At 38.0% G+C, this 16,219-nt stretch overlaps 1 protein-coding gene across 1 annotated transcript in view; it reads left to right on the top strand.

Annotated features, from left to right (window-relative positions):
• The window catches only part of DMC1 (DNA meiotic recombinase 1), a 32,686-nt gene continuing 16,467 nt past the window's right edge, over window positions 1-16,219 (top strand). Inside the window, exons 1-7 of the mRNA XM_052640925.1 lie at window positions 1-51; window positions 702-746; window positions 1,776-1,922; window positions 3,672-3,754; window positions 9,701-9,753; window positions 11,276-11,317; window positions 12,506-12,578. Coding sequence (XP_052496885.1) covers window positions 1-51; window positions 702-746; window positions 1,776-1,922; window positions 3,672-3,754; window positions 9,701-9,753; window positions 11,276-11,317; window positions 12,506-12,578 — 494 coding nt within the window. The remainder of the gene's footprint in view (window positions 52-701; window positions 747-1,775; window positions 1,923-3,671; window positions 3,755-9,700; window positions 9,754-11,275; window positions 11,318-12,505; window positions 12,579-16,219) is intronic.

Genomic DNA, 16,219 nt, shown 5'->3' with positions numbered 1-16,219 from the left:
ATGAAGGAGGATCAAGTTGTGCTGGAAGAACCAGGATTCCAAGATGAAGATGTATGCCTAGAATGTTGAAAGATACATAGATATTCAGTCGTTCTACAAAAATGGAGTTCCTTCTCTGTTAACTACTACTTTTAGAAACTTAACTACTATTTTTATTTATTAGAAATAAAACATAGTTCTGGAGAGAGGCACTATTACAAATATGTAACAACTTGTTTGGCAAGGGGAGCTAAGATTAGCTACTTAGCAGCTGGCATGAAAGTATTTTAGTAATTTAACAATTGGCATGGCCATATTGGTACCAAATAGCAGAGGAAGGAGTTCAAGGTCTGGTGGAGAAGACTGAGAAAACATATTTAAAAATAGCTTGTGTTGTTCCACTCTTTTAGATTAAGGTCTTAAAAAGTTTGGAGAGACTGTTGGAATTCCCCGGTGGGTCAGTGGTTAGGACCCTGTGCTTCCACTGCAGGGGAAATATGAGTGCCATATTGGGCTTCCTAGTGCTTTCAACGTTGGCACTGCTTTTAAGTATGCAACAATATGTTTGAAAAAGTATTATTGATCCTACCTCAATTTGTCCAGAGAAGCAGAATTTGAGGCATTTTGAAGTGACTCATAATGCTGAATTAAGCCTTTAAAATATGTGAAACAGTTGGATATGAAGAATGAACACTCTTTTTTTCCTGTTCCATCTCCTTTAGGAATCTTTGTTTCAAGACATTGACCTGTTACAAAAACATGGAATTGTAAGTATTTTTTCAAGACTCTGTGAAATTGTCCCTTTGAGAGTTTCTCAGCCTTGACTCTATTGGCATTTGGGACCAGGCAATTCTTTCTTGTTGAGGCGGCTGTCCTGTGCATTGTAGGGTGTTTAGTAGCATCCCTGATTCCTAAACACTTACTCTATGCCAGCAGCAACCCTCTGGTTGTGACAACCAAAAATTTCTCCAGACATTTTTAGATGTCCCCAGGGGGCAAAACTGCCCACAGTTGAGAACCACTGGTCCAACGGAAGGCATTCAGAGCTATCTACTGAAAATTTACTTTCTGTGTCATGTGATTAGAGTAAATACAGTTCACTTCAGTTAGTCGCTCAGCTGTGTCTGACTCTTTGCGACTCCATGAACCACAGCACGCCAGGCCTCCCTGTCCATCACCAAATCCCAGAGTTCTCAGACTCACGTCCATCAAGTCAGTGGTGACAGAAATCCAGGCTTTAAGTAACAAGCTAGATGAGTTTCAATAGCAATCAGTTGACAGTAAAACTTCTCTGATGCCACCCTTTGAAGCCCTCACATTTACTCTCTTTCAGTTGAATTTAGAAAGTTGGAGCAAGAAAAAATGCTGGTTTTTTGGTTATGTAGTTATTTGCATTCCCCAAGGGTAAAGAAAAAAATCGTAAAAGATTTTTAAAGAACATACTGGTAATGAAGTTCTGTAGAAAGAAGGAGCTGAACTGAGGGGGTGAATGTGTGATAAATTTGTTAGCTTTTCTACCAACAGACTCTTCTTTTGAATTCCTTGTTACATTGCCATGGTCTCACTAACATTCTTGGGAAATCAGGGCACAGCCAGAACATTTGGCAGCATGCTGGGTATGTTCTACTGAGATATTTCCAGAACATTTGGCTACATGGTGGGTGGGTTCCACCTGGCTGCTTGTGTAAAATTGGCATCATAATGGAAGTAGATGGACATGAAAGCACATGACATAGTATGGGAGCCTTTCAGGCTGGCATTTTCTCAATCTGCTGCACCCATTCTTTTACTTACAGAATGTGGCTGACATTAAGAAACTGAAGTCAGTAGGCATCTGTACCATCAAAGGGATACAGATGACAACAAGAAGAGCCCTGTGCAATGTCAAAGGACTCTCAGAAGCAAAAGTGGACAAGATTAAAGAAGCAGCCAACAAGCTTATTGTAAGCAAAATCCATTCTTTGTTGTTTTAGCTTAAATGGGCCCTGGGAATCTCTGTAGCCTTTCTCATTATGTACACTAGAAACTATTGTGAGAACTGTGAGTTCCTGTGGATCACCATATATTATATACCCCATGTTAACTTTTCATCATGTAAGTTTCAAAGCAATAATTTCTGAAAAAAATGAGACAGAGGTTAAGAGACCAAGAAAACCATGAAGGCAATCATTTTTTACAAAACCTTTTATTATTGTCTCCTTTTATATCACTTTTTCCTTTTCTGTGCCTCTGCCTTTCCTTCTTTTCTTTTGCTGTCTAGGATGTGCTGCTTGCAAGATCTTAGTTCCATAACCTGGGATCAAACCCAGGCTGCCAGCAGTGAGAGTACCACATCCCAACCACTGGAATACCAGGAATTCCCTCCTTTTCCTATTTTTTTACCTTCCTACTCCTTATTTTTCTGTACTATCTCCTCAAACATTGTATATATGGCTGTTGTGAAGCACTCAGCACCAAAGAAATTGCTCTCTCCTGTTATAGGCATTTGATAAGAGAACATTGTATTTGAAAAAGACCAACAGTGGCTGGGTCTACATTTGTGCAGTTAAGATAGATAGGATCAAGAATGTGCTCATTGAGGCACCTGAGCATAAAGCTAAGTGAAACCTGTACTTTGTACCTGGGTCCATAGACCATAAGAGACCTGTGCCACTGATAGGCTCCAAGCAAAAGCACATGCCTTTGACCCAGGTTTTTGTGTAGCTCTTTTGGGGACCACTGGAGGCAGCACCTCTGGGAATAAGAATGTGCAGAAAGGCCAAAGCCTCTCTTTGCAGAAGAGCAGGCTTCTCCTTTTCTACTTGTGTATAAGAGAGTCTCATTCTTACCAAGTCCTAGAAACTCTCTTCACCAACAGTCAACTGTTTCCTTCCAGATGCAAGTGTCAGTGTGGCCCTGAACCTGGAGAGGATACGACTGAACTGGTCTGAACACAACTCAGTTGCTCTATGTTCTGAGTACTCTTGGGCTGTATACCCACAGGGCAGTTCCGTAACTGCCAGGGTGTCTAATGAAGCCCTAGTGCAGTACCCAGGGTTTGGGATTTAAACTGCATCTTTATAGCTCAAGGCATTAGTCTTCTTTCCTTTGGAAAGTAATTCTATTACCACAGAGAAGAATCTTTCTCCTTCTCGTGTACCCACTAATGCACCAACAGTCTAATCCTCTCTTAACTGAAACTGTTTTTTCTTAGAGAAAGAGATTGAGATATAGAGGGAGAGACAGAGACAAAGTTAATTTCATAGTACAGTGGTATGTATCAGAATGATCTGGAGTGGCTAATAAAGAACACAGAGGGCCAGCCTCATTGAATGAAATCAACTGAATCACTTAGTAAAGTACGAGTCTGCTTTATGCCATAAACGTATCTCATTTAACCTTTACAGCTTCCCTATGAGAGAGACACTATTATTATCCCATTTGACCCAAAAGAGGAAGCCAAAATACAGCGTGATTAAGTAGTTTACCACACATTACACAACTAATAAGTATTAGAGACATCGTTTGAACCTTGGTAAGGTGGCTCTAGAGCCTGTGTTCTTAACCATGATCTTGTGCTGCCTTCAAAGACAAATGAACTGTAGCTAATAGCAAATGATGACTGAGAATCAAGTATATAGTTTTTGGCAGCATTTGAAATTAAGATATTCATCTTATATCTTTTTTTAACCTTTCCTTTTGTCTTTCTGTAGGAACCAGGATTCTTGACTGCATTTGAGTATAGTGAGAAGAGGAAGATGGTTTTCCATATCACCACTGGGAGCCAGGAATTTGAGTATGTATTCATATTTTTTATAACCACTAAGCACAGTCTTTGGAATACTACCTTTCTTTTCTCTATCTGAGTTGTTATTTTGACTATAAATAACAATAGAAATAGCTTCTTACTTTGCAGAATTTTTTTCCCTTCAGACGGCAACGGAAGCAAATAAATTTTAGACTGCTTGTAAAAATGGGATTACCTTTCTTACAAGAAATTCAGACCCAAAGTATAAGTAGTTTCTGAATCAGTCTGTATTAATCAATAAGCCATTAAAGAAATCAGTTTAACTTTTCATTTCCTTTTTATTCTCCGTTGATCAAGGAAATTCCATTTCACTTTTGGTTTTCCTTAAAAATCAGTTGTTAGGGACTCCTCTGGTGGTCCAGTGGCTAAGACTGCGAACTCCCAATGCAGGGGAGCCAGGGGCTCAGGTTCCACCCTTCCTCAGGGAATTAGATCCCATATGCTGCAACCAGTTAAAAGAACCTGCATGCTCCATTGAGGATCAAAGATCCTGCCTGCTGCAATTGAGACCTGACACAACCAAAGAGATATTTTTAAAAATTCAGTTGTTAGAGTGAATATTTTAGAGGAAATAATCCAATGTTGTTTTTGCTTTTCAGCATCAGCAGTTTTAACTCCTCCCCACCTTTATTTTTTTACCATCTTATGATTCCCAAGACATAGTCCCCATCTTCCCAATGCAAGTTGACTACAGTGTGTGTTTTTTTTTCCCTGCCTTAGTAGGCAGAATTACTACTTCATAAGTTAGAGAAGTTTCTAAGAGCAATTTGAACAAAGCAGTATTTCCTCAAAGTATTCCTCAAATACTCAATACTTCCTCAAAACCTTGACCTCACAAAAACTCCAAGAAAAGAAAGAGCTTCATAGTCAAATATGCCTCCCCATTTGAATGTTTGCTAGGCAACTCAGACGTCACAGGTCCAAAACCAAATTTCTATAATTTGCCCCAGATTTGCTCCTCCTAAAATCTCCCTCAGCTCAGATCTCTTTCCTAATCCTCAGATCTGTAACCTTAGTGTCATCCTTGGTGCTTTTTTTACCCCACACACGCTAACTCTAATCTATTAACAAATCCTGTCTGCTCTGTCTTCAGATGTATTTAGAATAAACCAACCAGTTTCTTCAACAAATAAATTATAAAGAATAGAAAAGAGGTGGAGTCAGGGAGAAGACCTAGAGATTAAAAGGCATTTAAAAGACATGTCACTTAATCTCAATATGTAGATATTATTTTGGATCCTAATTCAAACACACTACAGGAAGTAAGACATATGAGACTGAAAACTGAACACTTACTAGATAGTTGATATTAAGGAATTACTAATTTTTTAGATGTGATATGGTAATGCAGTTATATTAAAAAAATAAGAGTCTTCATCTTGTAGAGATACCTACTGAAATATTTAGGATGAATTGATGTTGCCTAATATCTGCTTAAAGTAATATGAAAAGGGAGGGAAGTGGTTGGCAGTTTTTATGGAAAAAATTTTGGCCATGAGTTCATGGTTGATAACTGTTGAAGCTGAGGGATAAGGTACATGATGGTTCATTGTTATAATGTTTTTGTCTACTTTTGTTTATGTTTGAAATTTTTCATAATACAAAGTATATATGTATATTTTTCCTACTTGTATCTATGTGTGTACAGAGAGGGAGAAAAAAATGTGAATTTAATTACTTCTCACAACCTTCTCCTTTGTTACCTCACTGGTCTAAACCACCTATTAATATCTCTTCTGGATTATTGATAATAACTTCTAACTAGCTTCCTTCCTTTAGACCTTGCCCCTACCATTTATTCTTCACATAGATGGCAGGATAAACTTTTTATAATTTTATTTATTTATTTTGGCTGTGCTGGGTCTTCATTGCTCGGCGAGCTTTTCTCTAGTTGCTGGGAGCAGGGGCTACTCTTCATTGCAGTGCACAGGCTTCTCATTACGGTGGTCTTTCTTGCTGCAGAGCCCAGGCTCTAGGGCTCATGGGCTTCAGTAGTGGTGGCACTGGGCTCAGTAGTTGCGCTTCCAGGGATCTAGAGCGTAGGCTCGACAGTTGTGGCACCAGGGCTTAGTTGCTCCGCGGCATGTGGGATCTTCCTGGACCACGGATTGAACCCATCCATGTCTCCTGCATTGGCAGGAGGATTCTTCACCACTGAACCATCAAGGAAGCACCTGAATAATGTTTTTAAAACATAGATCAGATCATAATACTCTTCTGTCCAAAACACCCTGATGACTCCCCAGGCTCACTCAGCAGAAGCCAAAAATCCTCTCTAATCTCAAATCTAAGCTCTTATTTGTCTTCTGGTTTACTGTGTACCAACAGTGCTATTTTTTTTGCTATTCCTAGAAAATGGCAGACACACTCCCACCTCAGGGCGTTTGCACTTAGCATTCCCTCTGCCTGGAACACTCTTTTCTCATTATGTACATGGCTTGCTGTCAGATTTTTCAGGTCTTTGCTAAAATGTCCATGTCTCACTAGGGCCTTCTGTGATCATTTTCTTTGAAAATTTATTTGAAAACTTCCTACCTTCATCCTCTGCACCTTTTATCCCCTTTCCAGATCTAATTTTTATTCATACCATCTAATAACATCTGACATACCACATATTTTGCTTACTTTTGTTTATCGTCTGTTTTCTCATTAGAATGTAAGCTCCACAAAGTGATGGCTCTGTCTCTTTTGTTCACTGCTTTACTCCAGTTAGACACAGCTGAGCACTGAGCACATATACACGTTACTCCAAGTGCACAAAGCAATCTCTGGCACAAACTACATGTTCAGTAAATATTTGTGGAATAACTAATTGACTGAATAAGCAAATAGTAAAATATGTTGGGGAAGTGCAATAAACTGTATTTCTCAGAGATTTATACATTTTATTAAAGGGTCTGAATTCCTACAGTGAAGTAAAACACCTGTTTAACCTAGCATTGCCTCAAATTTTTAAAATCACAGAACCTTTTGTTCAAATAACAGCTAAAGAAGAGTCTTTGGGAAATCTTGCTCCAAGACTAATTGGTCAGGTACTTTCCTGGTGGTCCAGGGTTAAGAATACAACTTCCAAAGCAGGGGACATGGGTTTGATCCCTGGTTGGAGAACCAAGATCCCACATGATGCCTGCATACTGCGAGAAGAACCCACATGCCACAGCTAAGACCCAACACAACCAAAATAAATAAATATTTTTTTAAAAAGACAAATTGGTCAAAATCAGGTTGATCAAAATAATTTGATTCAAATGATGACTTGATATTCTCCAGTTGTTCTACCACATCATAGTTTAAGAATCATCTGGCTGGACTTCCTTGGTGGCCCAGTGGTTAAGAAACCTGCCTACCAGTGCAGCGGACACAGGTTTGATCCCTGGACCAGGAAGATCCTGTATGACACGGGTCAGCTAAGTCCATGCGCCACAACTGCTCAAGTCTGCATGCTCTAGAGCCAAAGCTTTGCAACAAGAAAGCCACTGCAATGAGAAGCCAGAGCTCCAAAAATACTAGAGTAGTCCCACTCACTGCAACTAGAGAAAGCCTACATGCAGCGACAAAGACCCAGCACAGCCAGAACAAACAAACAAATAAATAAAAAATTTAAAATTTGGCTTAGAGAAATTATTACTCTATATATTACTTATATATTATTAAGTAATATACATTATTATTTATATATTATCGGGGCTTCCTTTGTGGCTCAGTGGTAATGACTCTGCCTGCTGCAATGCAGGAAACCTGGATTCGATCCCTGGGTCAGGAAGATCCCCTAGAGGAGGGCATTCTCTAGTACTCTTGCCTAGGGAAATCCCATGGACAGAGGAGCCTGGCAGGCTGCAGTCCATAGGATCGCACAAAGTCGGACACAGCTAAAGCGACTAAGCAGCAGCAGAAGCAGTATATATTATTACTTAATATATTTTTTCTTAAGCTGCAAGCCCATTTATAAATTTGACAAATTTTAAGGAACTTTTCTAATATGGTTAACCAAATTTCCTTGAATATTTTAACCTATATTTATAAATTAATTATATTTCTCCTCAGAACTTTGCTTGTATAATTACTAAAATCTTTTCAATTACTTGAATGTCTTATAAATTTAATGCATTATGGGTAGATTCTTTATGATCTGAGCCACCAGGGAAGCCCCTATAAATTTAATAAATTAAACTTATAAGTATAGTGAGCCTTAGACACTCTGAAACGTTCAAATACTGTGTATAAAGTTAGCTACCAACTTAGAAACTGCAGCTTTATATCATTTAATCAATTACAGGCTAATATGTTATAAAAATGTCAAATTCTCAAACTATGAGAGTTTTCAAGTACCAAATATGCACAGTTTATTCCCAAAATTAATATGAAAATAGTAATTTATGAGTTTGATTTTTGCCTCTATTTTAAAATCTTTCAAGATTTGAAGGCACTATTTCTATTCCTAATACTAAATTTTCTTCAGTTTCCCAAGGGAACAGTTATGCTATCCCAAGCAATTTGGGGTACACTTTCAGTTGAATTGGGGATTCATTTTTTCAGAATATCCACCAGGAATTTTGTCTTAGATTTTCCAGGGCTATAGCCATTTCTTTAAAATTTCTCTAAGCCAAAGTTTTAGGTGGTTTTTCTGAAGATGAAAAATCAGGACAAGTAAAACTTCCTTTAATAATTGGTAGACTTATAGAATCTCTAAATAAAAATCTAAATAAATTCTAAATATAGAATCTCTAAATATACCTTTCAAATGGAGTGGTCTCTCCAGCATGTCCTTTAGATTCAGTTTATGCGGGTCAGTATCTAGATTTTTTTCTTTTTCTCATTGAAGTCCACAGCTCTCACTAAATTTGTGGCCAACTTCCAACATTGCTTCAATTTACATGTAAGTTACTCTCAAACTATGTTAAATGTACATCTGTTAAATTATCCGCATCTCTTAGAGCTCTGTCTGATCTGTGACCATGTCCCAAAAGTCATGCTAATACAAACTACAAAGATTTTTAAAGTGCTCCTACCAGATCTTAGGGCAATTACTATAGTTAATATTGTTGTATTAAATGAATGAATGAGATTGTTTAACTTTAGGCCTTTTCATATCAAGAATATATATCAAATGCACTAAATCACTGAGTTACCAATTAAGTACATGCTGTCAAAACCTGACAGTTCTTTTTCTAACTGCTAGCAGTACCTATCACATCTTTGAATATTTTCTATTCTGACATGTTCTTCATAGAATTTGGCTTGTGTGAGATATGTCAATCATGGTGACAATCACTGGATTCTCCTAATATCTATTTTTCATGTTTCTCAGTACTTTAAAAAATTTGGATATTTGGTTGATTTTTAGAAACATAGTCCCAGCACAGTATGAAAAACCCAATTAATAACTAAAACCATTTATTCAAACCTCAGTTCAATTCTAAAGAAGAATGAAATATAAAGCCTGCATAGCTCATTTCCTATTGGTAGACAGGAGTGGGAACAGCAGGACTTATAGATTGTTTTGTTGATCCCCCTACCCATGCACAGTATAACCTGTGATCTAAGCAGGTGGGAAGCCATTTGTTCAGCCAAGAATGTGTGTTTATCTTGGATAGATAGCAAGATACGTAGATCAGTTCAGTTCAGTCTCTCAGTCGTGTCCGACTCTTTGGAACCCCATGGACTGCAGCACGCCAGGCTTCCCTGTCCATCACCAACTCCCAGAGCCTACTCAAACTCATGGTCATCGCGTCAGTGATGCCATCCAACCATCTCATCCTCTGTCATCTCCTTCTCCTCCCACCTTTAATCTTTCCCAGCATCAGGGTCTTTTCCAATGAGTTGGTTCTTCGCATCAGTACATAGATAGAAATAATACCAATGCTATTAGCCCTTTCTCCTTTCTTGATATTTCTATTTCTGTTCCTGTTACTGAAGCTTACTTTCTATTTCTAGTAAGTTGCTAGGAGGTGGAATTGAAAGCATGGCAATCACAGAAGCTTTTGGAGGTAGGTAAAAGCTTAATATTTTGTTATATGAAAAATATATGTATGTATACACAGCCATATCAATGATAAATTATATCTATTTTGGAACTTATGATGAAATATCAGTTATCATAATGCAAGATCTTTGTGGGCTACAATTAAAATATTTTCCAACATCAACGGATGAGTTTTATTGACATTTTTCATCTTTTTATCTCTGATTCCTATAGAAGAAAATTTTTTCCTCTCATACCTTCAGAAAGTAGTTGTATAATGAGACTGATCTTATTAATATTTTTAAGAAATGCATATTTCAGGAACACAGAGAATAGATTTTTCTCTTTGTTGTATCCTCTATTTAAAAAAAAGTTGGAAATTCCCTGGCAGTCCAGAGGTCAGGACTGCATTCTCACTGCTGGGGGCTGAGTTTGATCCCTGCTTGGGGAACTATAATCCCACAAGCCTCGTGGTGCAGCCAAAAAGAAAAAAGAAATCCATGCATAGCTATTTTATGTACTGCACCTGACAGTTCCATTATTTTCAGTCCTGAGAGAACCAAATCTGTTTTTTTGTTTGTTTGTTCAGTGTTGATGTTTCTGCTGACTTGGAGAAATAAATCTTTGTTTATTTCTGTTGACTTCCAGTCTTAATGGCTTGTTGTTTGGTCACTAAATCATGTCCGACTCTTTGCAACCCCAAGGACTATATAACTCTCCAGGCTCCTCTGTCCTTGGGCGTTTGCAGGCAAGAATACTGGAATGATTACCATTTCCTTCTCCGAGGGATCTTCCCCAGCCAGTAATTGAACTGCATTTCCTGCATTGCAGGCAGATTCTTTAGCACTGAGCCACCTGGGAAACACATTTGAATGACTTAACTTCTTGTGTGTTTATTGATATTTGTGAACATATTTCTTGATTTTAATCTGTTGAAGTTCAATAGGCCTAAATTGGTATAGTGGGGATGTTTTTCTCTAGAGAGTATTTGCTTTTGTTGGTAGCTAGGAGATACCACCAATTTGAGGTTGGAGGCCAGTCTGGCTCAGAGGTTAAAGCTTCTGCCTGCAATGTGGGAGACCTGGGTTCGATCCCTGGGTTGGGCAGATCCCCTGGAGAAGGAAATGGCAACCCACTCCAGTATTCTTGCCTGGAGAATCCCATGGACAGAGAAGCTTGGTGTGGGCTTCAGTCCATGGGATCACAAAGAGTCGGACACAACTGAGCGACTTCACTCACTCACTCACTCTGATCAGTGGGAAAACTCCAGGGTCTCTTTCCTGTGGTGGAGCCTTACACTTTCATTTATATGATTATTCCTAAGAAAAATTTGGGTTTTACTATCATCTAAAGGACAGTTCTGAAAAAGAAAACCTTTAAAAAGTTCTTTTTATTACTGGTATTCATATATGCAGAATCCATTCATGACATAGAGGCACTTCGTGTGTGAGATTGACAGTTGGAAAAGGAAACCATACTCTGAGACCATATCTAGTCTTTATGAAAATAATCTAACTATTAACTATTTTTTTCCCTATGTTTCACAGAATTTCGAACTGGAAAAACCCAACTCTCTCATACCCTCTGTGGTAAGGATATATAATCTCATGTAATCTGAACAAACTTGCAAGGAAACTAAAACTCAGAGAGATTACTTAACTCCCCACGGTTATACAAATACCAGAGCTGGTCTGTAAATGTGTGATACATGAGGTCATGTTGCATGTACCACACTCTGAACGACTGAATGGAAATAGGGAGGAGGTAAATGGACATATGAATGTATTGGTGGAGAGAGGTATTTGTTCATGGCCTCGATTTTTCTTATTCTGTCTTTTGTATATCATGTTTATAAGAATATCACAGAATCTATTGAGGCTTTAGAATTCCTTACTTTCCATAGAGTAAGGGTGGAACTAAAAAAGACTTAAAATAAGCAAAAATATCTCCTTTTACATAAAGTCATTGTATTGCATTTCTTAGACCTAAGTAGAAGGAACATGGGTAAGTGTTTAGTAAGGGGATTCTGGAATACAAATAGGTCTACCCTTAATAGCTGCATGACCTTCGTTAAGTTGCTTCACCTTTGAGATTTTTCCCATCAGTAAAATAGGAATAATGATAGGGCCATTTTAGGATTGTTTTGAAAAATAAATGAAATAATGTGTGTGCTTAATGTAAAATAATTCCTTAGTGTTAATGCTACATATAAAGAAAATACATTTAAAATTAATGCATACATTAATTGAAAAGTTACTTAAATGAGTTGCATAGCATAAATTATATTTGTGATTATTTCTTATAGGAGGAAAGTAATATTTAAATTCTCCCTCTGTTCTTTTTAAAAAAAATTTTATCAAAATATGGTTGATTTACTATGTTGTGCCAATCTCTGCTGTACAGCAAAGTGACTCATTTATGCACATATATATCTTCTTTTCTGTTATGGTTTATTGCAGGATGTTAAATATAGTTTCCTGTGCTATACATTAGGACCTTGTTATTCTACTTCTGTTCTTTAGGAGAACTAAATTTCATGAATATCTCCCATTGTGAAAGATACTAACATTCTTTGCTGAATTACTGTTATGCTGGAAGAATACTTATAATTTTGCCACTGGTTAGTAATATAAAAATATAACATGCTATTTAGAACTATTATTTGCTAGATGGCTAGAGAGTTGCAACCAGAATAAATCCCATGTTAATTTGTATACCCTTTTGTACAGAGTTTATTCACTCTTGTTAATATTAATTAATTTTTAATTGCTTCCTAGTGACAGCTCAACTTCCAGGAGCAGGTGGCTACTCAGGAGGAAAGATTATTTTCATCGATACAGAAAATACTTTGTAACCCTTTTATTTATGCAAATTGCAAACATAATAGTGTGATATAGTACTATTACTATAAAAGAGAATTTGTTTGAAATGTGTCATTTTTATAACTATCCTGTAAACCAATAATAATGAAAAAAAAACAAGGGGAAACAGTTGCTAGTTGAGTTCTCAAATCACTTTTTCCCTCTTAAATCTTTTTAAGAATTGTGTATTTATTTTTATTGACATAGAGTTGATTTACAATGTCATGTTAGTTTCAGGTATACAGGAAAGTGACCCAGTTATATATATATAGATACACACACACACACACACACACACACGTATATATACACACATGTATAGTGTTGTGACTGTTTAGTCACTAAGTTGTGTCCAACTCTTGTGACCCCATGGTTTATAGCCCACCAGGCTCCTATGCCCATGGGCTTTCCCAGGTAAGAATCCTGGAGTGGCTTGCCATTTCCTTTACCAGGGGATCTTTCCAGCCCAGGGATCGAACTTGCATCTCCCACATTAGCAAGTGGATTCTTTACCTCTGAGCCACCAGGGAAGCCCATATACATACATATGTATACATGTGTGTGTGTTAATCACTTAGTTGTGTCCGATTCTTTGTGATTCCATGGACTGTAGCCTGCCAGGCTCCTCTGTCCATGGAATTTTCCAGGCAAGAATACTGGAGTGGGTAGCCATTCCCTTCTTCAGGGGTTTTCCCAACCCAGGGATCAAACCTAGGCAGATTCTTTACTGTCTGAGCCACCAGGGAAGCCCATATGTGTGTGTGTGTGTGTGTGTGTGTGTGTATGTTCTTTTTCAGATTCTTTTCCCTTATAGGTTATTATAAAATACTGAATATAGTTCCCTGTGCTATACAGTAGGCAGTAGGTCCTTGTTGTTTTATATAGCATATATATGTTAATTCCAAACTCTTAATTTATCCCTCCCCACTGCTTTTTCCTTTTTGGTAACCATGCTTTTTTTCTATGATCAAATCATGTTTTATTTAAAAAGGTTTCACTTCTCCAAATGGATTTGATATAAAATTAACAAAACAAATACATGAGAGGAAATTATATCTTATTTGTTTTTTAATCCTCCTACTTCTCCAAAGATTTAGATTAATAATTAGAAGATTGTTGACTCATTTAAAGTCATGGTCTCAAATAAAGGAAAGGTCTGAACTGAAAAAAAATACGAAAGGAAAAAGAAAAGAACCTATTTGGGTAACAAAAAGAATTGCAGTTTTGTTGAAGTATCAAGTTATTTCAGAATGCAAGGCTGGAAATGTGGCTCTTAGACATGAAGGGCCTTAAAGCTGGATGATGGGTGTAAATTGGATACTTTTGCAGTATTCTAGGCAAATAATGAGATTTGATGACTGTACTTGATCGACAAAGGGAGAGAGGTTTGGGAAACCATTCATAGGTTTGTCTACACACTCAGAGTAATGATGACAGAATTCAGAAGCTCATGTTTCAAAGGAAAAAATGATGTTTCATTTTAATATGTTGAATATGAGGTACAGAAAGACATTCATATGGCAGTTGAAAATGTTGGACTCAGCTTGATATGGATGGAATGGCCAGAGAAAAGCAAGAGAGTTTACAGAAAGAGAATGGAGAGCATAACTTTGGGGCATACCTATGTCTAGAAAGAGGGGATAGACGAAGTAATCTGGTGGTGGATGCCAAACATAAGGAAAGTTTCAAAAAAGGATTGGGACTTCCCCAGTGGTCCAGTGGTTAAGAATCTGCCTTTCAAGGCAGAGGATGTGGGCTCCATCCCTGGTCAGAGAACTAAGATCCCACATGTCCTGGGCAACTAAGCCCTCGCCACAACGAAAGAACCTGCCTGCCACAACTAAGACACCACGAAGCCAAAAAAATATTTTTTTGAAACAAGAAAAGGGGTTCCATACAGAGAGAGGGTGTAAACTGAGAAAGATCACTGAGATTTGCAATTAGGAGTCCAAGAGACCATTTGCAGTAAAGAAAGATGATGGAAACTTATTGCAAATAAACAGTAAGGAATTGACGTAGTGTGTAATTAACCAATAAATAGACGAAGAAATGATAGTTTGAGGAGCTGTCAGGCTCAGAAGATATTGCTTTTAACAATAGGACTGAAGCAAGAATTGCTCAGCTGGAGTTCAGCTAGTTTCAGAAATAGTTGATTAAATATGGTTCTTTGAGAGGGAGGAATTGTTCTTGAAGAATATCTGCCACTATTTGGCAATTTGGATTTTATCCAGAATGGTAGAAACAACTAAGAGCCATGTGTAAGAGGGAATGCAGGGGAACAAGGATGTGCAAGGGCCCAAGTGAAATGTTCTCATTCTTTCAGTGTCTCTTACATGTATACTGCTCTATCTTGATATTTTTCTTTTTATGTGCTTATATTTTGCCTACATAATTATATTTTACACTTACTTATGGCATAAATTATCTTATGACTCCTTAAATCCTCCATAGTGCCTTGTACTGGTAATTGGTTAATATGCTGATAATTCCATATGCTGATCTGCTAAAAAACATTTGTAAATTGGCTTGAACTTCCTTTTAGTGTAAGCCCAACTTTACATTCCTGATTATATAGTCACCTGGTTTTATAAAAACTGACATAGTGAAAAAAAATTTTTTTATCTCTTTCAATTCCTTGTCTTCTTTGACTTGTCTGCCAGTAACATCTGAGTATACTCAGCAGCAGTAGAAGATTTTAGTGGCTGTCACTGTAGCTCTGAAGAAAACATATATAGTGCTGTAGGATGACTGGGATGGAGAAGGCAATGGCACCCAACTCCAGTACTCTTGTCTGGAAAATCCCATGGATGGAGGAGCCTGGAAGGCTACAGTCCATGGGGTCACTGAGGGTCGGACACAACTGAGCGACTTCACTTTCACTTTTCACTTTCATGCATAGAAGGAAATGGCAACCCACTCCAGTGTTCTTGCCTGGAGAATCCCAGGGACAGGGGAGCGTGGTGGGCTGCCGTCTATGGGGTCACACAGAGTTGGACACAACTGAAACAACTTAGCAGCAGCAGCAGCATGACTGGGAAATGCTAAAGACAGTTCAACGTTTACTGGACTAGTTCCAAGTGTCAACAAATACGGTTATAAATGGTCCCTGGTTTATACTTCCCTGGTAGCTCACCTGGTAAAGAATCTACCTACAATGCAGGAGACCACAGTTCGATCTCTGGGTAGGGAAGGTCCCCTGGAGAAGGGATAAGCTGCCCACTTCAGTATTTTTGGGCTTCCCTAGTGGCTCAGACGGTAAAGAAACTGTGTGTAATGCGGGAGACCTGGGTTTGATCCCCGAGTTGGGAAGATCCCCTGGAGGAGGGCATGGCAACCCACTCCAGTATTCTTGCCTGGAGAATCCCCATGAACAGAGGAGGCTGGCAGGCTGCAGTCCATGGAGTTACAAAGAGTCAGACATGACTGAGTGACTAAGTACAGCACAGCATAGTATGATCAGTATTAACACAGATACTGTAAACAAAGTGAAATGAGTCCATGGACATGCATTTTATCTTATGTCATTTTAGAAAATATTGGGATCACCAAAGACCTAAAAAGATGTTTATTAATACTCTTTATAGTCTAGATAGATATAAGTGAATATTAACATCTTCCAGAATACCTTTC

The sequence above is a fragment of the Budorcas taxicolor genome, chromosome 5 (assembly GCF_023091745.1).
Source record: "Budorcas taxicolor isolate Tak-1 chromosome 5, Takin1.1, whole genome shotgun sequence".
Classification (NCBI taxonomy): domain Eukaryota; kingdom Metazoa; phylum Chordata; class Mammalia; order Artiodactyla; family Bovidae; genus Budorcas; species Budorcas taxicolor.
Note: the sequence above shows the minus strand (reverse complement) of the source record. Positions and strands in the feature narration are given on the sequence as shown.